At 36.8% G+C, this 24,430-nt stretch overlaps 1 protein-coding gene across 19 annotated transcripts in view; it reads right to left on the reverse strand.

Annotated features, from left to right (window-relative positions):
• Positions 1–24,430, reverse strand: part of PLEKHA5 (pleckstrin homology domain containing A5) — a 262,176-nt gene that overhangs the window by 15,608 nt on the left and 222,138 nt on the right. For 8 of the 19 annotated variants that reach the window (XM_059887049.1, XM_024992612.2, XM_024992610.2 and 5 more), the window contains 7 exons: positions 23,527–23,589; positions 22,255–22,335; positions 21,970–22,119; positions 9,047–9,148; positions 6,084–6,195; positions 5,137–5,183; positions 3,212–3,329 (listed from right to left, as the gene is read on the reverse strand). In XM_059887049.1, the coding sequence (XP_059743032.1) occupies positions 3,212–3,329; positions 5,137–5,183; positions 6,084–6,195; positions 9,047–9,148; positions 21,970–22,119; positions 22,255–22,335; positions 23,527–23,589 (673 nt within the window). Of the gene's footprint in view, positions 1–3,211; positions 3,330–4,161; positions 4,351–5,136; positions 5,184–6,083; positions 6,196–9,046; positions 9,149–21,969; positions 22,120–22,254; positions 22,336–23,526; positions 23,590–24,109; positions 24,146–24,430 lie in introns of all 19 variants that reach the window. The other 11 variants (XM_059887051.1, XM_059887050.1, XM_024992600.2 and 8 more) reach the window with 3 other exon arrangements.

Below are 24,430 nucleotides of genomic sequence, written 5' to 3' on the forward strand. Positions count from 1 at the left end.
CAACACTAGGTAGTCAGTCAGTCTTTTAAGTTCAATCATTTTAGATGGTGTGCGTTGTGATTTTTATTTGCATTAAAACTGCAATTCTTTTATGATCAATAAGTTGTAAACTTTTCCATGTGTTTACTGGTCATTTGTATACCTTATTTGTTAGCTCTCCAAGGCTTATATGCCTGCACCGGGTTGTTTATTTTTGATTTACAAGAGTTGTTTATATATTTTGAACACAAGGGTTTTGTCAGGTGTATGTATTGGTAATTTTTCCTCCTGTTCTGATGGGCAAAAGTTCTAAATTTTGATGAAACCAAATTAATCAGTTTTCAATGAGAGTATACCCCTCAGAGGGTCCCAACTTTATCTGACTGGGTCTCCTAGCAGACTACTAGTATGTTCATGCTCTGAGCTTTGTCCTGTCGCAAAGTGAAAGCTGGCTCTCATGCTCCACTTAGTAACTTCCTGGATGCCTCCTGCTATAGATTGAAGTGGTCTTCCTAAAATTCCTGCTGAAATGCTAGCCCCTGATGTTGAAGACCTGAAAATGGTTCTTAAAAAGAGGTTGTTATGACTCACAGATTTAAGAGAATGAACTTATGGTTACCCAGGAAAAGGGAGGTGGAAAGGAATAGCTAGGGAGTTTGGGATGGACAGGTACACTCTGCTATACTTAAAATGGATAACCAACAAGGACTCTATAGCACAGGGAACTCTGCTCATTGTTCTGTGGCAGCGTGGATGGGAGGGGAGTATGGCTGGCTGAGTCTCTTTGTTATTCACTTGAAACTATCACAACATTGTTAATCAACTGCACCCCAATGCAAAATAAAAAGTTAGAAAATCTTCCCAGAACTTGATCTTTCAGCCTGCAGAACTATAAGAACAAATGTCTGTTGTGTAAAGCTCTTGGTGGGACTCCCCTGTTGGTCCAGTGGTTAAGGATCTGCCTTGTAATGCAGAGGACATGGGTTTGATCCCTGCTCCATAAACTAATATCCCACATGCTTTGGGGCTAACTGACCCTGCATGCCGAAATTAAGACCCAACACAGCCAAATATGCAAAACAAAACCAACAAACAAATAAACCCCCACAAAACAAGCACTTGTTCTATAGTATTTTGTTACTGTGGTCTGAGTAGACTAATGATGTGCGTGTTAGTTGCTTAGTTGTGCCTGACTCTTTGTGACCCCATGGACTGTTAGCCTATCAGGCTCCTCTGTCCATGGAATTCTCCACGCAAGAATACTGGAGTGGGTAGCCATGCTATCTTCCCACTCCAGGCTTGAACCCAGGTCTCCTGCACTGCAGGTGGATTCTTTACTATCTGAGCTACCAAGGAAGCCTAGACTAATGAACCACCCTTCACGTAATTTTCCACCTAAACATTCCTTTCTTTACTTTTCTTCAACTTGTTGAAGCTTCTCAAAAAATTTAAGTGATATGAACCAGCTTTTATATAAAAGTGCTGGGTCTTAGTTGCAGCATGCGGGATCTTTTAGTGGCGGTATGCAAACTCAGTTGCGGCATGTGGGATCCAGTTCCCCGACCAAGGATCAAACCCAGGCTCCCTGCATTGGACCACCAGGAAGTTCCTGAACTAGCTTTTTTTTTTCGGCTACACCAAGTCTCTTAGTTGTGGCACTTTGGATCTGAAGATTTGTTGTGGCAGGCAGGATCATTTCCGGTTTTGACATGCAAGTTCTTTGTTATGGCATGTAAGATCTAGTTCCCTGACCAGGGAGTGAACTGGGGCTCCCTGCATCGGAACTGTGGAGTTGGAGCCACTGGGCCACCAGGGAAGTCCCTGAACCAGCTTTTATAATCCCTGTTTGTGGGAGGATTGGCCAGGGTATCTAGTTACCAAAAACATTTACTTTGTTTGCTGCCTGATAATTCCTGCGTATTTATAACTACATGCAACAATATGGTAAGGACTAGGACTGTGACTCTTTAACTTAAATTTGTCTGTGAGAAGAGAAAGTTAAAAAAGACTTTCAATGAGAAGATATGATTTGAATGAGAAAGGTGTATAGATATTAACTTTGCAAGATAGCAATATTTTTCTAATGGGAAAAAAAAAACACTGACATTAGAAAACCTTGAAAAATATTCCAATTATGGAAAAAACTATGTGAATATTATCATTTCATATTGTTCAAAATTTACTTTGTAACCCTCTAGCAGGTTTAAAAAAATTGACTAGGGAGTTATGATGATCAGAAATTACTTTTCTGAAAAATCCCACATTGTAGATTATTTGTTTTATCTCTAACAAATTTTTTGGTGAAACATTTTTAAAAGTAAGTCACAGATACTTTACTCCTAAGTGTTTCAGAATTCACTTACTACATCTCCTAAATAATCACAGTATCACAGTATCATTAGAACCTATCATCTAGAACCTATGTAAATTTCCATTATTCTCCAAAGAATGTCTTTAGAGCTTTTCTTTTAAACCATGATCAGCTCAAAGTTCAAGTACTGCACTATATCTGTTTTTTTCTGTCTTATTCCTGAATAGCCCCCTCTCTATCCTTTTTTTTTTTTTTTTAATTTCTTAAAGAATGACTAGCGTTAAAAAATAATCAGATGACCTCCTTGGTGGTCAAGTGGCTAAGACTCCAAGCTCCCAATGCAGGGGGCCCAGGTTTGATCCTTGGTCAGGGAATTAGATACCACATACTTCAACTAAGACTCAGCACAGCCAAATAAATAAGTATTAAAAGATAATCAGAGTATACACAGTAAAAATAAGCATTATTTCATAGAATTTACTTTTATAGAAATTGTATAAAAGTCTGTCTTATTCCTAATCTTTTATATATAATTTTGAAAGAATAAAAACCAAAAAATAAAGTGTCAGGTTAGGAAATAGAAAGTTTTTCACAAGTTTGACATAAACTTATACTCAATAAAACCTCACCTTAACTGACATGAAGTTTTTTAGTCTTTATCCCACAAAGGATGAATAATCCAAAAATATTACTGTTTAAAAAGGGAGATTCCTAGCAGAGAAGGTGACTTATAATATACAGTTTATGGGTCATGCTGTTGTCTCAATATCTGAAAACTTCTAAATTCAGAAACTCGTCAGATTCCACAGGTTTCAGATAAGGGACTGCGGGCTCGTATATGTACTCTGTCAGCATGCAAACTGAATTTGTTTCTAAAATGTCTGAAAAACACAGGAGATAAGACATATCACAAATGCTGACCTTTAACAGAAGTTTCTATTTCTGAAGCAGGTTCTGATTTTTCTTCTCCATTAGACTCATCAACTTCTGCCACTGTTGTTAATTCTGGCTCACTCTTGTAGAGTCTATAATCTGGACCCTTGAAAGAAAGATGAGTAATTACAAAAAAAAAAAAGGTAAAAGTCTTTTTAAAAATGTTTACCTCCAAAAACTCACACTCTTAACAATCAAAAACCTCAGTCAGCTATATTGGGTATAAAGCAATTAATATATATGTTATAATTAGGATAGGGAAAAAAAAAACTTTGTAAGATTTTTAACCAGTATATCTTTTGGCTTTAAAATTAAGAATATTCCTCTTAAGGACAAAGTCATCAGAACATTTTTATCATAGTATAACTAAAGTCTGAAAATAATTATATCATATTAACTCAATTAGCCCTATTTCTTTTTTTCTTGTTCTCTTCTCCTTGCTTATTCATTTAACACATTTACTTAATCTCTAAGCTTTTTTCTAGTTTCCATGGGTAATGTCTCTTGCTGGCAATGTCCAAATCCTCTAAGTTTTCCTATACTGAACTGCCCATATCCCATCCTTTTTATCGTTCCTGATAAGGATCTTTTTCTTCCTTGCATCTTTCTGATTTAAAGATATCACTTTGCCTCCAATATCCTGAAACGGTAGATTTAAAATATGGCTCCTTAAACACATGCAACATAACCACTTGATTAAAATATTCATGAAAAGCAACAAACTATGAAATATTAAAATTGTGGGGGGGGAAAATGACAAAATAAGAAACATAAAACTAAAACAGGAAAAACAGACGATAATGTTATATATGAACACAAAAGTACTGGCTAAAAGTGATGTGATAATAATAAAAAGAAAAGACTGAGTCAAAAATAAATTGTTGGGAAAAATGAGGGCATGTACGATTGATTACTCTGTGGCTATTGCAGCCACTTACACAGTGGGATCCATTTCTTGGATATCCTTGAACTTGGTGAATCTTCTTTTCTTCGGGCAGATGGACTGGGCCCCTGCTATAACAGAGCAAGGAGCTGCTATCACTGGGCAGAGGGGGGATTATGGGAGGCTGGTCTGTAAAGTCATAGGACCGAGGAAGTGGAGGACGAGGTGGGACTACTTCCTCTTCCTAAAGATTGTAGAACAGTCACCTTATTTAGATAAGCATACTGAATTAAGTATATCGAAATTCTTTGCAATGGTAAGTTAACTTACATTCACTTTAAGAAAATTAAAGGGACACTGCCAAGTCAAGAGTCTCATATCAAAAAGTAAAACCAAAAATGTTTATGATAGCCAATAACTGGGTTTTAAATTTGGTTGCATCTCATTTTTTTTGGTAACCATAGGTTAGCTTTACTCTGAAGCTCAACATCAAAACAAATTTATGAAACTACTGTATTTTATTTTAAAAATAGAAGAATTAATTTTAAAAATCTTGCTCCACTTTGTTTAGGTAAATTTAAGAGGAAAAAAAAAGCCATTTCTTTTTGGTTGACTTTTATACAAAATTCACGACAACAGATGCTTTCAACTAGGTTGACAGTATCTCTTTATAGTTGTAATTTCTTTATGGTATGCATGATACACAGCCAACTTATCTATCAGTCATCTCATACACTTTAAAAAATACACCAAACAATGATAAATAAATACTCAAATTACTTACATTAGAAAAAGTATGACAATGTTAAAGTTCTAACATAGATAAAAAGTGGTGATTCAAAATTTTTTGCATTAAAAAAAGGGAAGAAGATCATACTCGTTAAAAGCACCAAATTACTGAACCACTGAAATTTCAAGATTAAGACAATAACAGATATATTTAGAAAACATTTTTGTTATGAGTAAATTCTAATTCATGTTTTAATTATAAATTAAAATAATTATAGTTAGAGAAACAATCCAAACTTACCTCATTTTTGTACTTAACTGTTGAGAAAGGCTTTGATCCTATCATACCTATTAAAAAAAATGTAAACTATAACTACTTAACACTAAACATACCTTCTTAAATCTATAGAAAAAAGGAACAATTTCATTTTGCTTATTTTCAACAAAAGCTTTAGTTTCTAACCCGTTTATTAACGTTTTCTGAATTAAAAACCCATTACATTGCTATACAGTAGAAATTAACACATAAAGCCACTACAATAAAATAAATTTAAAAACTCATTACCTTAAAAATACAAACTGAAATATCTAATTTAAACGACAGTACGGGCAAATGGGTTTTCTCAAATACAATTGGTTTAAGTATGATTTGATACAATCTTTTAGGAGGGCAATTTGGCTGTGCCTATCAAAATGAAAAATGTAAACTTATTTCTCATTTTCTACAATCCATTAGTACTAGCATGTGTGTTTATCATGTACACAGTAATGTTCATTATATCAAAGAAAAACAAAAAAAACCCTCAACCAACCCACCAACAACCTACTGGAATCAACCTACTGAAAAAAATACTGTCCATCAACACTGAAATTGATAAATTACAGTTTACCTATACAATGTATTTTTACACAGCTGTTACTATACTGTGCTGTTAAGGAGAAAAAAGCATACTGATGAAAACCAGCACTTTCTATTGTGGGGAAAAAACTACTCAAACCAAATTATTGTGTGTGTTTATAATTACAGATACAAAACAATGATTTATTTTTTTCTGAGTGTGGCTGGGAGAACTTTTTCTTTCTATATATTACATATAAACTTGGGTACTAATTCATTATTACAAAGTACCTGTTTTCTAATGCCAAAAATCCAGTAAAATAACAAGGGAAATCCAATTCTGCATGTCATTCCACTTAGATATAATAATATAGTCAATTAGTGCAGAATAAAAGACGAAACCAATGTACCTGTTTCCGAAGTGCCTCTCTGCTGCTTGTGTTTACTCAGTCCTTCCATGACATCCTGAATTCTCCAGAGTTCTTTCTGAATTTGTGCACGCTGAATTCCTGCTGATTCGGTCTATCCGTAAAAATGGATAGACCACACATGAGGGCGGCGAGAGGGAGAGAAATCATGAGATACAGTTATAAATTCCACTAATTACATATCTAAAAAATGAGAACCACAGTGGTTACTTTTGAGACTACTTAATATAATCTGTGTGTCCTTCTCAGTTTTGCAATGTTAATGATAAAGAAAAAGCAAAGAAAGAGAAAAATTTAATATTTCAGACCTACATGGTACACTATTTCACATTTTTTCAATAAGCATTGTGTTGCATTATTTACAATCGGGAAGGAATACTGACTAGATGGGACTAAAAATGGGGAACTTCCCCTAAACCAAAACCAACAAAACAACACAAAAACACAACAGAACAGAAACTCACCAACCTCAAATTAAACAAAGCATTTTTAGGGGAAAAAAAGGAAAGTATTTTAGCTTCCTAAGTTCTAGAACATAGAGAAATGCCAAAAGGGCAATTTACAAAATATATTTTGAAGAGTTTTGACTGATAGAGTTAAAAAGAATTTTCAGGACAAATTTTCAGTTTGCCATTTTATTATTGCCATTTTTATTCTAACCTAAAGTTGTATCTACTTCTTTTTACCTCTAATACCCCATTGCATGACCTTTGGCTAAATACTCTAATTGAAGCCAAAATAAGATAATATTGGTAAGATTCTAACAAAACTCTATGACTCATTGATAAACAGTAAAACAATAAATATAATTTTTAGGACTATAACTTAAAAAGAAACAGGTAAGTAAGTACGAAAATTGTCATGATTATGCTAGCCCTGAAATGTGAATACCAATAAAGACTTGTGAGAGGGAATATAAACTACACAAATCAGACAACTGCACATACAGAATATGTATTATTTTTGCAATAATTTAAAAGAATACATATTTCTGTGTATCTGAAAGGTGTTTAATGAAAACCTCATTTTTATTTTATTTTGCACTTCTCTGGTTCCTAGTTACACTGACCAACTTTTCAAACACTTGTTAGCAAACTGTGTTATTAAGTTTTCTATCAATTAAAACTTTTCACGTTCTTTGTCTATTTTGCTAATGCATTTCTGTTTCTCCAAACCAAAATGAAAAAGTTTTCCGCAAATCTAGTTAAGTAACTTGTTGAATTTTTAGAGGTTCAAGAGACTTCTTCCTAGTATGTCATTTTCTAAGTTTCCTATGTTTTTTCATTGTTTACTCATGTATTTAACAAATAATTATATATGTTTTATATATAGTATGTTTTATTTGCCTGGTTCTATTCTAAGTGCTTAAAAAAAATCAACACATTTAACCATCATAATAACCCAACAGGGCTAGATACTGGTATTATTTTTATTTTACTGAGTGGAAACTGAGGCATATGTAACTGGCCTAAGGTTATACGCGCAATGCTACTTCTTATAAGATGTGCCTCCTAGTTTTTCATTTTTTTACAAAACGTTTAACTACTTGTGGTCTTTATTATACCTTAAAAATACAGAACCATTTTGTGATTTTCTTTTCTGGAAATTTGGTTGGAATAGAATTATGCTTATGGGAAGAATTTTCATTGTGATAATGTTAAATCAGGTCATCGACAACACAGTATAACAATTAATACCTCTCCATTTATTCAGGTCTTCTCTCATGTCCTATACTAATTAAATATTCATGTGCTCAGTCGCTCAGTCGTGGCCAGCTCTTTGCGATCCCATGGACTATAGCTTGCCAGGCTCCTCTGTCCACGGAATTTTACAGGCAAGAATACTGGAGTGGGTTGCCATTTCCTTCTCCTAAATTTTCGTGATGAACTTTTTTATTAGATTAATCAGGACTCCAAACTGCTTTGGTTCACAGCTTCTTTTTTATGGCCTATGGCCTAAAATTTAACTTTATTCTCTTACTCTTAAGGGGTTATTAAAAATCCCAAGTACCAAAGATTTTGTGGCAGAGTGTTTATACTTGCAACATCTAAAGTCTTTAACATCTGGCCTTTTACAGATAAAGTTTGCCGATCCCTTGGTTATATTTTAGATATTTACCATTTTTTAAATATTCCATTTAGTAACTTCAGTGTACAAAACAGAAGTCACAACCACACATGGCTACTTAAATTTAGGTAATTAAAAATTCCTAGCAATATTGCAAATGCCCAACAACTACACTAGCAACACTGAAGGGCCTAAAAACTACATGTGGTTTAGTGATTCTATTTTGGATAGCATGCATAGAAGACAGGTGACTTTCTATGTCAACCTTACTATCTATTTATTATACTGAATTGTTGAGTCCACTGGGATTCCAATGTAAATGATTAAATTTACATTGTGCATGAAGTGACTTTTATTTTTTTTTTTTTCAAATATATATAATCTCCATTCCCCAGGGTATTATTTTAAGACAGCTATTATTATTTTCAGTTTACAGATGAGAAAACAAACACCTGGACCTTGGCTCCCTATCTACCTATCCACAAAATTGGATTCTTTATGCCCAAAGTTGCCACATCTTCCCCTATTCTAATTAACATAGCAGTCAAGATAATGGGCTAAAACAGTTTGATAGAAGAGAGGGATTTAAAATAGAATAGATAAAATAATTTGACACTTCAATGTCAAGTGACAGCCAGGAGCACAGAACACCCTGGGGCTCACTATGTGCTCTACAGAATAAAGAACTTTTAAACAATGAGGGATGGGCTACTTTGTGAGACAGTAAGATTCCTATCATTGAAAGTATCATTGAAATCCAGATGTTAGGTAGCTAATTATGCAACAAATGTTGAAGCTTTGAGTGAATCCAACAAGATGGATTGCACAGTACCAGTCAAAGCCAGTTAGAACAAAGTAAACTTATTATAATTCTGTACCTGAACTTCACCGAGGCGATCCAGCTGCTCTTGCATCTGGTTCCTGGTAACAGTTACGTCGTACTCTAACTTATCATATTCTCTCCACGCTCGTTCCAGTTCCTAAAAGCAAAGGGCTTTAATTACTTTCACGGAGAAAATGTGCTGGTGTGTTATCACTCTTGTAATCAATAATGGGCAAAGTACAACATGTTATAACTCATTTCCCTTTTTTCCTCTCATTTAGTTCAATTTAAGAAGAATGCTGAGCAAATGAATTATTTATTATTGTGCTGCTGTATTCAAATTTCACTTAAAAAAATCAAAACCAAACAAAAATAACCCCCAAACAACCCAAACAAACATACTTTACATTATTCATTCATGACATCAAAATATTCAGCTGATTGTAGGATCTAAGCAGGTTTATTTGGAGAAAATATGTTATTTTATTCATGATAATACATTAATTTTTTCTTGTAAGTGATTTCTTAAAAGGCAGAAGAGGCATAAGTAAAATATTTTCTTATATGTCATGATTAACATTTGTCCAGAAATAAAAACACTAAATAGCCTGTATTTTTAGCATGTCAGATTTTCAATAACAGTGGAAGCTTCACATGACTTTACTTAGAATAAATATAGTCATGTAATGATTTCCTTTTCTTGGGCTTCAAAATCACTGCAAATGGTGACTGCAGCCACAAAATTAAAAGACACTTGCTCCTTGGAAGAGAAGCTATGACAAACCTAGACAGCATAATGAAAAGCAAAGACATCACTTTGCGGACAAAGGTCCATATAGTCAAAGCGATGTGATGGCTTTTCCAGTACTCACGTATTGATGTGAGAGTGGACCATAAAATAGGCTGAGCACGAAAGAATTGACACTTTTTGAACTGTGGTGCTGGAGAAGACTCTTGAGAGTCCCCTGGACTGCAAGGAGATCAAACCAGTCAATCCTAAAGGAAAAGTGAAGTTGCTCAGTCGTGGCCAACTCTTTGTGACCCCGTGGACTGTAGCCCACCAGGTTCCTCATCCATGGGATTCTCCAGGAAAGAACACTGGAGTGGGTTGCCATTTCCTTCTCCAGGGAATCTTCCCAACCCAGGGATCGAACCAGGGTCTCCTGCATTGCAAGCAGACATTTTAACCTCTGAGCCACCAGGGAAGCCCCAATCCTAAAGGAAATCAACCATGAATATTCATTGGAAGGACTGAAGCTGAAGCTGCTATATTTCAGTTACGTAATGCGAAGAGCTAATTCACTGGAAAAGACCCAGATGCTGGGAAAGATTGAAGGCAGGAGGAGAAGGAGTCGACAGAGGATGAGATGGTTGGATGGCATCACCGACTTGATGGCCATAAGTTTGAGCAAACTCTGGGAGATAGTGAAGGACAGAGATGCCTGGTGTGCTGCAGTCCATAGGTCACAGAGAGTTGGACACAACTTAGGAACTGAACAACAACAAATGAACCTAGTTCAGCTAACTAATACAGTGAATCCTGCTTGTAGAGACTTGACAGAGGTACTTCCCACCTATACTTTTCTTCTTTGGGGAAAAGAAAACTATCCCTAAACCTCAAACCGGAGAGAAAACTTTCATACTTAATCCTTAACCACATGTAATCTATTTAATACAGAATAATTCTACAAGTGCTCAACAATACATTGTCAGGAAGGATAAAATGAGGGTAACAGACTCATCATCCTAAAAGATGATGCTGTGAAAGTACAGTTCAATTCAGTTCAATGGTTCAGTCATATCCAACTCTTTGCGACCCCATGAACCACAGCACGCCAGGCCTCTCTGTCCATCACCAACTCCTGGAGTTCACCCAAACTCATGTCTATTGAGTCAGTGATGCCATCCAACCATCTCATCCTCTGTTGTCCCCTTCTCCTCCTGCCTTCAATCTTTCCCAGCATCAGGGTCTCTTCCAATGAGTAAACTCTTGGCATCAGGTGACTGAAGCATTGGAGTTTCAGCTTCAACATCAGTCCTTCCAATGAACAGCCAGGACTGATCTCCTTTAGGATGCACTGGTTGAATCTTCTTGCAGTCCAAGGGACTCTCAAGAGTCTTCTCCAACATCACAGTTCAAAAGCATCAATTCTTCAGTGCTCAGCTTTCTTTATACTCCAACTCTCACATCCATACATGACTACCAGAAAAGCCATAGTGTTGACTAGACGGACCTTTGTTGACAAAGTAATGTCTCTGCTTTTTAATATGCTGTCTAGGTTGGTCATAACTTTTCTTTCAAGGAGTATGTGTCTTTTTATTCCATGGCTGCAATCACCATCTGCAGTGATTTTGGAGCCTAAAAAGATAAAGTCAGGCACTGTTTCCACTGTTTCTCCATCTATTTGCCATGAAGTGATGGAACCGGATGCCATGATATGAAGGAACTGGATGCCATAATATGAACAAAGCTAGTGGAGGTGATGGAATTCCAGTTGAGCTATTTCAAATCCTAAAAGATGATGCTGTGAAAGTGCTGCACTCAATATGTCAGCAAATTTAGAAAACTCAGCAGTGGCCATAGGACTGGCAACAGTCAGTTTTCATTCCATTCCCAAAGAAAGGCAATGCCAAAGCATGCTTAAACTACTGCACAATTGCACTCATCTCACATGCTAGCAAAGTAATGCTCAAAATTCTCCAAGCCAGGCTTCAGCAATACATGAACCGTGAACTTCCAGATGTTCATGCTGGTTGTAGAAAAGGCAGAGGAACCAGAGATCAAATTGCCAACATCCAATGGATCATCGAAAAAGCAAGAAAGTTTCAGAAAAACATTTATTTCTGCTTTATTGACTATGCCAAAGCCTTTGACTGCCATGGATCACAACTGTGGAAAATTCTGAAAGAGACTGGAATACCAGACCACCTGATCTGCCTCTTGAGAAACCTGTATGCAGGTCAGGAAGCAACAGTTAGAATTGGACATGGAACAACAGACTGGTTCCAAATTGGAAAAGGAGAATGTCAAGGCTGTATATTGTCACCTTGCTTCTTTAACTTCTATGCTGATTACATGATGAGAAACGCTGGGCTGGATGAAGCACAGGCTGGAATCAAGATTGCTGGTAGAAATATCAATAACCTAAGATACGGAGATGACACCACCCTTATGGCAGAAAGTGAAGAAGAACTAAAGAGCCTCTTGATGAAAGTGAAAGAGGAGAGTGAAAAAGTTGGCTTAAAGCTCAACATTCAGAAAACAAAGATCATGGCATCTGGTCTCATCACATCATGGCAAATAGATGGAGAAACAGTGGAAACAGTGGCAGACTTTATTGTTTTGGGCTCCAAAATCACTGCAGATGGTGACTGCAGCCATGAAATTAAAAGACACTTACTCCTAAAAAAAAAAAAAAAAGAAAGATGCTTACTCCTTGGAAGGAAAGTTATGACCAACCTAGACAGCATATTAAAAAGCAGAGACATTACTTTGTCAACAAAGGTCCGTCTAGTCGACACTATGGCTTTTCCAGTAGTCATGTATGGATGTGAGAGTTAGAGTATAAAGAAAGCTGAGTGCTGAAGAATTGATGCTTTTGAACTGTGGTGTTGCAGAAGACTCTTGAGAGCCCCTTGGACTGCAAGGAGATCCAACCAGTCCATCCTAAAGGAGATCAGTCCTGGCTGTTCATTGGAAGCACTGATGTTGAAGCTGAAAGTCCAATACTTTGGCCACCTGATGTGAAGAGTTGACTCACTGGAAGAGACCCTGATGTTGGGAAAAATTGAATACATGAGGAGAAGGGGATGACAGAGGATGAGATGGTTAGATGGCATCACTGACTCAATGGACACGTTTGAGTAAACTCTGGGAGTTGGTGATGGACAGGGAGGCGTGGCGTGCTGGAGACCATGGGTTCTCAAAGAGTCGGACACGACTCAGAGACTGAACTGCACAGACTCAGTGGCAGTCCAATAATGTAAGGAGATGGCATTGCCAGGCCGACACAGAACCTCTTTTGTAGAAAAGTTCAGAGGGAGACCAAAGCTGCTGTGTGTGTGCTCAGATGCTCAGTTGTGTCTGACTCTCTGCAACCCTGTGAACTGTAATCCACCAGGCTCCTCTGTTTATGGGATTCTCCAGGCAAGAATACTGGGGTGGGTTGCCATTTCCTCCTTCAGGGGATCTTCCTGACTCAGTGACTGAATTTACATCTCCTGTGTCTCCTGCATTGGCAGGCAGATTCTTTACCACTGGGCCACCTTGGAAGCCCCAAACTGCTACAGAGGCAACTAAATCTGAGAATATTTTAGAATGGTGAGGAATTCTTGTCCTTCACATAAAAAACAGATCTACAGGCAGCCTACCTTACTAATATTCTAGGGGTGAGGAAACACAATATAGTTTGAATTTCCCTAACCTGGAGAGTCCTGCCATTCCACTGTACCAGTGCCGTTATCCTGCTGTACCTGTTTCGGCCTTTCCCTCTGGGCTCCTCCAGCATGATTACGTGTGAGTAATAACACAAGTCTATAGGAAGCAGCCAGCAACAGGAAAGCACTGGCCCCATACCAGTCCTCCCAACACCTGGCCAAGCATTTCATTAAAGAGTTTAGTGGCTTATCCGAGTACAAGGTTAAAATCTTTAAATGTGACATTAGCATTTTTTGTCAAGAAGATAATATCTAGGTACACTAAGGCAATTAAAAGGGGTGATGAGTTGCACATATACAATTATCTTAAAATCACAGGCACAAGTCAGGAAACACAGCAGTGCTTTCAATAAAGACCTGGACTTTTCAAGCCATATAGTTAAGAGGATGAGATAAATCCTGTGATTTAGAACCACATGGATGAACCTCATAATGTTAAGAGAAGCCAAATAGTATATCCTATATGGTTGTACTTTAACAAAGTCCAAGACAGGCAAACTGAATATACAGTTTAAAAGTCAGGTAGTCACTTTTTTGGGGGAGGAGGCAGTCATGGAGAAGAAAGCATCCCATTAAAATGCAATGCCTCAATAAGGATGTTGGCCACGTCTGTGTGGTTAATTTGTGTACTTTTCTGAGAAAATGTTCTACTCTAACAAAGGTTTAAAAAGAAAGTGCATGTGCCTATATGGACTTGCTACAAGGATGGCAGAAAACTTTTTTAAAATTTGACTCCGTCTAAGTTTACGGCATGGAACAAGTAAATTTTAATAGTGGTTACTTCTTTACAGTCTATACTGAGATAAGATTTGGCTACTGTAGGGGGAAAAAACCCAAACTTTAAGTAGGTCTGCAACATTCAGAGGCAGTGAAACCCAGACTACCAAAAAGAGATGAAAGAGAATTTTAATATGTAACTACAGAGCCACAGCAGCAACATAGTGTGGGCTTTATTAAGAAGGGATTAAGACTGATGATTCATTTCCAAGTTTTTAATATAATAAGAACTTTCCTTTCCTTGTCCAGAACCAATGGCAATTTATAACAGAATCTACCCATGGGAATAGTTACACAGTATGATACACATGAATGTAAATGTTATTTATTACATTATACTCAGAGCTAATAGACTGGTCTGCTTCTGGTTTGCCTCTCAAGCAGTGTTCCTGAGTTCTAATCTAAGAAATGTTAATCCACTATTCTACTTTTTATTAAAAAAAGCATAAGAAATTGGCAGTAGATTTTGCTTCAAAATAGAGATGAGGGAGTAATACAGAAATTGTAATTATTAGCTTCTTTTTGTCTTTCCATTGTGTCCTTTGGACAGCAAGGAGATCAAACAAGTCAATCCTAAAGGAAATCAACTCTGAATATTTACTGGAAGGACTGATGCTGAAGCTCCAAGACACTGGCCACCTGATGCGAACAGCCGACTCATTATGCTGGGAAAGACTGAGGGCAAGAGGAGAAGGGGGCGACAGAGGATGAGATGCTTGGATGGTATCACTGACCCAAAGGACATGAGTTTGAGGAAAGGGAGACAGTGAAGGACAGGGAAGCCTGGCATGCTTCAGTTCATGGGGTTGCAAAAGGTTGGACATAGCAACTGAACAACAACAAAATTAGCTTCTTAAGCTCCAATAACTCTTCATGTTTAAATATTACAGATTAAGGTCCACAACTACACCTTGGAAAATTAAAATACTGCAGTACTTAAATCTGGCTTCCCTGGTAGCTCAGCAATCCACCTGCAACGCAGGAGTTGTGGGTTCAATCCCTGGGTCAGGAAGATCTTCTGTAGAAGGAAATGGCAACCCACTCCAGTGTTCTTGCCTGGAAAAAGCCATGGACAGACGGGCCTGACAGGCTACAGTCCATGGGGTTGCAAAAGAGTAGGACCTGACTCAGCGACTAAACAGCAAATAACAATTTAAATTTACCATTATGTTTCGGTGATTAGGCACACAAAATATTGATTTTGACCATTACAACCCAATGATAACAATTCTGTGAACTGGGTATCAGAACTAGTTGATTTTTGAGATCAATCAAAATAAAGTTAATGTAATTTCAGTTTTACCTTCAGGATGTAGGGATTTCTTGGCATACATATTAACAATGTGTTTAGAATTTGAATAATTTTTAAAAAAATAACATTTTAAATGATTTTATACTTATCTTAGTATATAACTGCATCAGAGATAAAAATCACTACTTACTAAACACATAACATATCTTATTATACTATCTAATAATAACTAGTATATTGGCTTTTTTAAACTTAAAAAGATGTTACAAGGGACAAATTCAAACTATATAAAGTGAGGCTCAACTAAATCAGGTATGATTATGGAGCTACCTTAATTTTAAATATCTAGTTTATGATAACAATTATAGTCATTTTACTTTTTTGGCTACTTATAATCTTTAACTTACTGGCTAGTTACAATCTTGAACTCATATATTTAGTTTCTCCTCTAATCTTCTCTTTGAAACAAAATAATATTCCATCTCAAAGAAAATGGTTGCTTTTTATTGTACAAATTGAAGACATAATGAATTTTTCTAATAATAAAAGTAGAATAGAACACAAGAAAAGATAAGAAGATCTAATATGCTCCCCCTTTGTTAGCAGTTTTGTGGATTATTTTTTTAATCCTCCTTAGATATATACAACGGAAATTTCCAAATATAAACAAATGTAGCCAACAAGCACCCAAATGCAAAAGTTATCAATACATGATCAATCTGGTTTCATCTATAGAATCCATTTCCCATCCCCATGGGATCATTTCAAAGCAAGTACCAGAGATTATATTGTTTCATTTATAACCACTTCAGAAAAGGAACAAAAATGAAAAAGATAAACAGATAAATTCTAATGAATTTTAATAACTAATATGCTTCCCTGTTGGCTCAGATGGTAGAGAATCCTCTTACAATGCGGGAGACCTGGGTTCAAGCCCTGGGTTGGGAAAATCCCCTGGAGAAGGGAATGGCTACCCACTCCAGTATTCTTGCCTGGAAAATCCCATGGACAGAGGAGCCTTAAGGGCTACATACAGTCCACGGGTTCTCAAAGAGTCAGACACAACTGAGCAATTGAGCACACACATGTATTTCTTTTAAAATATATTTTTAAAATCATTTTATTTATTTTTAGCTGTGCTGGGTCTTTATGGCTGTGTGGGCTTTCTCTAGTTGCGGCCAGCAGGGGCTACTCTACAGTTGTGGTGCTCGGGCTTCTCACTGTGGTGGTTTCTCTTGCTGCAGAGCACAGGCTTTAGAGCAAGGGCTCAGTAGTTGTGGAATCTTCCCAGACCAGGGATTGAACCTGTGTCCCCTGCATTGGCAGACATATTCTTAACCACTGGACCACTAGGGAAGACCTAAAAAATATTTTAAACTGTAACAATTTCCCTGTCTATTCCTTTGCTACTTATTTGTTGAAGAGAATGGGTTACTTGTTCTGTAGAATTTCTCCAATGCTAGGCAATGGCACCCCACTCCAGTACTCTTGCCTGGAGAATCCCATGGATGGAGAAGTCTGGTGGGCTGCAGTCCATGGGGTTGCTAAGAGTCGGACACGACTGAGCGACTTCCCTTTCACTTTTTACTTTCATGCATTGGAGAAGGAAATGGCAACCCACTCCAGTGTTCTTGCCTGGAGAATCCCAGGGACGGTGGAGCCTGGTGGGCTGCCGTCTCTGGGGTCGCACAGAGTCGGACATGACTGAAGCGACTTAGCAGCAGCAGCAGAGTCTGTTAACTGAATTCCTGTGGTATTGTTTAGCTTGTGCTTGTGTTTTCTATGTTTCCTATAAACTCGTAGTTAGATGCTGAGGTTTGCTGAGATTCAGACTTGATTTTTGATTCCCCCAACCTCACGAATGTTGCTGGGTACTTTCCACTGCAGCATTTCAGGAGGTTTATCACCCCTGGCTGCCTCTGTTTCTAGGATATTGTATTACAATCATGAAACAACCAGTGTATTTAAAAGACATCATGAAATCTTTCAAAGTGTATTTCATGACAATCCATGTATGTCAATAGATCTGTTAAAAAAAAAATCACATTTTGCTATAACTATAATTCTCAGTAGCTCTGTGTGATACGGAGAATGGAAAGATGAAGATATTTCAAGTGCAGGCTTCTCTTCAAGGTGGTTTATCTGTCCTCTTCCCCAGCCCGTTAAACTTTATCCATTCTAGTCTAAAGTCTCCAATGACTTAAGTCCCTCCCATGCAGAATCTGGTCTAGAACATAAATTTAAAGTTACTGGAAGTCTATACAAAATGCTCATTCACTGTAACTCTGGGCAATCTCTCTGTTTCATTTTTCTATTTTTAACACAGTAGTAATAGTACCTCTTCGAAAGGGTTCTTAAATGACTTAACTATGTGTGAAAACACTTATAATGGAATCTGGCACCCAATAAACTGCTCCAGAAATATTCACAATGTTTACTACTATTCATATATTGGTACTATTCTGCCATGGCCAAGTGCATAAGCCATCTACTAGCATGATTCAGGACGACTGGGGTGCTTTATAGTTGTTTTCTTTAAATTCCAACTTTATTTTTATTTACTTGTTCATGTATTTCTTTGGTGCCAAAACCCAGGATTGAACCATGGAATTCCGACTATAGATGTTTGAGTAAGAGAACCTAGATTTGATTTCATGTTTCAGAAAATACAAATTCTGTAACTACTATGAGTACAGTGGAATAGAAAATACAGAAGTCCTAGAATAAAAAAATCCTAGGGACTTCCCTGGTGGCCCAGTGGTTCAGACTTCACCTTCCACTGTAGGGGATGTGGATTCAATCCCTGGTCGGGAAGCTAAGATACCACATGCCTCAAGGCAAAAAAATCCAAACATAAAACAGAAGCAGTAATGTAACGAATTCAATAAATACTTTAAAAATGGTCCACATTGAAAAAAAAAAATCTTAAAAGTCCTGGGTTTAGGTGTTGATCTGTTTTTAATTGGTTATGTCACTTTGGAAGTCGTTTAACCTCTATGAACCTGAGCTGCTTCTTCATCTGTGCAGTGGAGGTAATGAGAATGAAAATAACATGGAGATAATTACTACATCTATTTTGCACAGTATCTGCTAAAGGATCAAACCGGATAATATATGTACATAACACAGAAATACAAATATATTTTGCTACCATTATTGGATGAACCCTAAATTCTCATCTAAGGTATGTGAAGAGCATCTGCTTTATCTGGCTCCTTGAGTTGTCAGAAAGAATAAAAGCAACACTGCTGAATGAATAAAGCATGAGAATATTTCTCTTACAATCAGAGATAAAGCCTAAATGTAAACTTCCTGAGCAAGGTGACTGGAGCAGATGCTTAGCCCTCTGTCCACCTGATTTCAAGGCACTGTGGCCAACTCCACGTGTGCCGGTGTTCATGGTCAATTAACTAGGGCGCTTTGGACATGCCGGTGAATTAAGGACCCTGGGGCGACTGTGACCAAGGAGTGAGAGACAGCCCAGCCTCCCCACCTCTCAGTGGGAAATCTAGAAATATTTAGCTCCTTTCCTCAGAGGGTCCCTACTACTCCACAGTGGTGACCAACTCAGCAGTGAACCTCCACTGGCTCTTCTACCCACCACTCCCCTCACCCCGCCCCGTCTCATTCTCTCCCTCCATCACTTTCATTTCCTGGAAACAGCTCCCAGGTCCTCATCCCAGGCTCTGCTTTCAGAAAAAACCCAAACTAAGACAGCAACATGCTGACAATTTTCAAGGGATAACTGACCGTTACAATAATCCTTCCCACTAATTAGGCTTAGGTCAAAAAGGAGTAGAATAAAGTTAAAAAAATTAAAAAAATTAAAAACAAAGAAAAAAAGAAGCAGAGGCCAGGAGATCACATAAAGACATCATGTGCTTTAAAGCACACTCACGCGTGAGTGTGTGTGTTTCTGTGTGTTAGATAGGATTTAGAGAGAAGAGATGCTGCATCAAGAATTAAACACATAGGCAACACTGCTTTACATGTTTATCATGTATTAAATCTTGGTTTTAATACCTCAGTAGCCAACCAGGTGAGATGATCAAAGCTTTGCTCTATGGAAGCCTAACATCATACCTTATATATTTTATATCTCAGGACCTGGATTGGAACCAATGCCCCAAAATCAACTGTTAAAGAACCAGAGGAATCCTTTGGGATTCTGTTGGCAGATATATAATTCAAGTATGGTCAACATCCAGTGAGTTCCAACCATTTGTAGCCCTAAGCTACAAATATGAATATGTTTACTTAAAGGCACAGATAACATAGTTTGTAGTCTATGCATTTTAAGACCTTAGAAGAACATATTGAGGGTCTGTAAATGACCAGTGAATAATGCTGAAGGCAAAGGAAAAAAAAAATCCCTGGAAAGTGATCATATGTGATAACAACCAGAAAGTGAGATACTCAAAAATGATTATTTCTTTGAACGTATCTGATAAACTTCCATCAGGACTGGAGGTATCTTGGGAGAGAGCCTACAGATGAGATTTAAGTTACGAAACCTATTTGATAAGGGAAGAAATAATAGTTCAATTAAACACTACACATCTCTAAAACTTTTTATAACAGACACAAAATTGTGAAATAGTTTCCAACTTAATTTTGATTTGACTCAGATTGTCATACAAATTCCAAGCTTTTCATTAACTTGGCACTGACAGCTTAACCCCTCTTTCCCTTCCTTATCTCGTATTTCCCACCCTGGACTCCAGCCAACTACTCAGTTCTATTTCTTGCTTCTCCAAATATGCCCTTCACATTCTCATCTGTCGGGTTTGGTTCAGAGCGTTTTGTCCTGTATGGGCTGCCCTTCACTTCACCTTTCTTCCAAATCCTACCCGTCACTGATGCACTAAATGACTACTTCCTTGTTGATAACATTTATGATGATATTAGAAAAAGCTATGTAGATCTAAGGCTTCAGGGCTATGGATAGAAGACCTGGAGTTGACCTCTAGGAGGCATTGCATTCGATTGGCTTTATAACGCTGGGTAAGTCATTCAGTTCCTTCATCACAGTTTTTTAATTTGGCTGCAGTGGGTCCTAGTTGTGTCATGCAGGATCTTACGTTGTGGTGCAGGCGCACTTGCCCCGCGGAATGTGGGGTCATAGTTCCTTGATCAGGGATTGAACCCACATCCCCTGCATTGCTCTGGACCATCAGTAAGTCCCCGATTTATCACATTTTTAATGCACATACTATCTTGCTGAATGCTAGAGTTACAAAGGTGAATAAGATATGGTTCTGATTTCAAGGATATCACAACTGCAAGGATATTAAATTCTTAAAATATCTATATATGCCAGTGTATAAGTAAGAAACTCAGATAAGATAATGGAAGTAACAGCACTCTTGTTTGTTTGTTTTAAAGAATGCTAAGATGCTTCAGTTGTGTCTGACTCTGTGTGACTCTATGAACCTTAGCCCACCAGGCTCCTCTCTCCATGGGATTCTCCAGGCAAGAATACTGGAGTGAGTTGCCATTTCCTACTCCAGGGAGGGAATCTTCCCAACCCAGGGATCAAATCTGTATCTCCTGCACTGACAGGCAGGAAGAATAGGTATATTAAATATAAAGTACTTAAGAGTCACAAAAACCAAGTTATGATTTATATAAAACCATGGTATATTCCTTTAAAAGTAGTTTGTGTTTGGAAAGTGAATTTAGTGTTTAGAATGGATGCCATGTTGAGAGTCTGGTAGCTTCCCAGCTGGGAAAGACCTCTCTTAGTTACGTTATACTGTCTGAGGACTTTCTTCAAAGGTAGCTGCTCCCTAAACAGCCCACGGAAGGTACACACAGGGGTGTGTTTGCAGTTCTCTGTAACAGATGGCTTTTTTCCCTTTCAAAGGGCTGCCTGGGCAGGTGCTCTTACTATGTTTAGAAATGAGTACGTCATAGGATCTAACGCAGACTCTTTAAACTCATAAAACACTCAATTTATAAACTCTTAAGTAAGACTTTTAGATTTGGTAATCCCAGGAGATTCTTTATTATAAAGTAACTGGACTGTGGGTTAAAGGTTCTGCTAATTATATTTCTTACTCAAAACTATCATCTAACTTTAGATCACACTGCAGCTGTAAAATGGTAATGCTGGCGGCTTCTTAAAAGCATTTCTCGGGAGCCTTTAATTGAAACGGCTGGTTCAATGAATCCAATTATCACCTTCCAAAAATTATTCTAACATGACATTTATTTTCCTAACAGCAGCAACTTTTAACATTATAAAGAACTTTTCATCTTCATAATATATAAACAGGTGTGTTGACGTTCCCTGTAAAACTATTTCACAAAGAACACAAGGTCCACTAATTAAAAAAACAAAGACCACCCTTTATTTTTGTTAGTCTTAATTAAGAGCAACAAATTAAAATTTTGTAATAATAAAGAAAAATTCTACAGAAAGCCCAATTAAAATGATATAAATTAAATAGAAAAAAAAAAGAACTGCACACCATTCTGGTGTTTACCAGGAAGGAAACTCTGCTACTTACTGCAGTGGCTCGAGAGAGTTCACGACATGTGCTGAGCAGTCCGTTTTGTAAATCGTCCCTCTGAAGCACCACGGTCTGAATGGCTGCTGGGTTATCTGCATTCATTTCTATCTCTTGGCTGGCTGACAGCAAAGCTTGCTCAAGCGTGTACTATTATAATAAAAAAATGATTACACTTAATGTTCTGCATCATCGAATTAATTCTTTCCTACTTCAGTTATCAGTGTCCTGATAATCATCATGTAAAGTAACATCAGTTGTAAATAATAAACATAATCGTCCTACTTTCTCCTTGTGGAGCTGCTGAAGTTTCTCCTCCAGAGCGTGTACCACTTTATCTTGCTCACACAGTCGGCTTAGCTTGGCCTACGTTACAGAGAAGATGTCTTTTGTTAGCAGTTTTTAATTTTTCCTGTAATTGGATTTAGGCATAACCAAAAAACCCCTCACATTTAAAACAGCCAAGGAATAGCTTATCAGGTCAATCTTCATTTCAATCAGTAAAATAAAAATTAAAATATAGAATACAGAGATAGGACGCTTTAAAAAATGCATATAAAGTAAAAAAGCATTTTTTACCATACTATTTAACTTACACAATTCAAAATACTCTTAGTAACCAGGCAGTCTCCTATGACTTCAGCAAATCATTTTAATGTGGTTAAGATATTTTCTCTACAAACTTCTGGAGAGTTTAAGTAACTTTTGCAATCCTTAATTAACACACAGACTGGATTCTCTTTTTATATTTTTTAAATTATGCTTTTATGTTCTTCAGAAAAAATTGCTTCTAACTATAATAATACAAGTAAAAACATTGCTAATGGAGAAAAATGACTTTCAACAATTTTAATGTTTTAAATTCTTGATAATACCTCAATTTTTTAATTATAAAACATGAGAGAACACTTTAATAAGACTTTGGTCCTGCAATAAACCAGTTCATCACATATCTGAAAATAAAAACCCTGGACAAACAGTAAATATATCCCAAGTGTTACTGCATAATGACACAAGAAACCAAGAAATTTGAGATTCTTTCTTTGTCATTTATCTATTAAAGTAACCACCTTATCTTTGTTAGACAACACAACTCAAGCCACATCAGATGGGATACATTGAAATGAGAAGGAGGTCCAGCTCAGTGGAATAAAACCAGCAGAAATGAGGGAAGAATGAGATATAAACAAGGACGTTAGTGATGTAAAACACGATTAACAGCAATAACAAAAGGATGCAGTGACAGAATTTCTCGAGGTTGACACTTTCTCCAGATGACAGTTTTACTTTGTCTCTAATCCTTCATAATTTTATATCAGAAATACTCTTTATTTTCATTTAAATGATTCTAAATTTGTTCAACTGCTAACTATGGGGGTGGGGTGGGAAGAGGACAAATCAGGGAGTGAGGATTTAATTGAATCTAAGTGCAAAAGAAGAAAATGTTGTTTATTTGATGTCATTTTGGAGGGCAGAACAGGAAAAGGAAATCTTTTTTGTCACGCTATTTCCAGTGTTTTGGCAGAGCGTTGATTATATATTCATGCTAATACTTACATCAATATCTACTTCTTCAGGTCTATATTTGTATAATGTGCCTCTGCATTCATCCTGTGACAGCTATAAAAGAAAATGTCACACAACTTTAAAAATGATAAAAAATATACATTTACTTAGTCTATAGTTAATATTTTAATTTAAAGAACAATAACAGAAATGGGTTTTTTAATGATTCTATACTTTTAAAAAGTTTAGTTCAAACACAGATCATTACAAAAATAGAAAATTATTGAACATCAATACAATCAATATGCAAGATACGTAAGAATGATGTTAACTTCAGCTTGTCAGACAAAATAAGAAGCTGGTCAAATGAAATTATGCAGAACCTCATGTTTTCCATTTGCGAGACACACATTATTTTAATGAAAAAAACTGACAAATACAATCAGAGCAGCTGTATTGAATCAAATCTCGAATCAGGCATTATTTCAGCAGTCAAAACTGTGCTTTCAACGGTATACACATAACCACACAACTGTGTATGTGTACATTCAGATGCCAACACATCTTTGTACAATTTTATTAACAAAACCTAGAACACATTGTATACATATACGTAATATATAAACACACATACACAGTATAGACTTATCTTGTTCCTCTGTCTTAAGAACTAAAAGAATGGAGGAAAAGGATGGGTTTAATCGAAAAGAGGAAAAGCACTCAGAATCTCTTAAAACTGAAAGTCTACATTATAAGTATGGACGGCCAAATTTCATAAAAAGTACAGATGTGTTCACTGACACCATTTGTTTTATTCTATTGTAATGAATTACTATTCATTGTATTTAAACATCCTATTTTCAGCTTCTTCCAAATATCTTTTGGTCAAGCCAATCCTTATTTCTGACTGTGCTAACCAAGATTTCAATAAGCCGTTCCAGTCAGCTATAGCATA

Source organism: Bos taurus, chromosome 5, assembly GCF_002263795.3.
Source record: "Bos taurus isolate L1 Dominette 01449 registration number 42190680 breed Hereford chromosome 5, ARS-UCD2.0, whole genome shotgun sequence".
Taxonomy (NCBI): Eukaryota; Metazoa; Chordata; class Mammalia; order Artiodactyla; family Bovidae; genus Bos; species Bos taurus.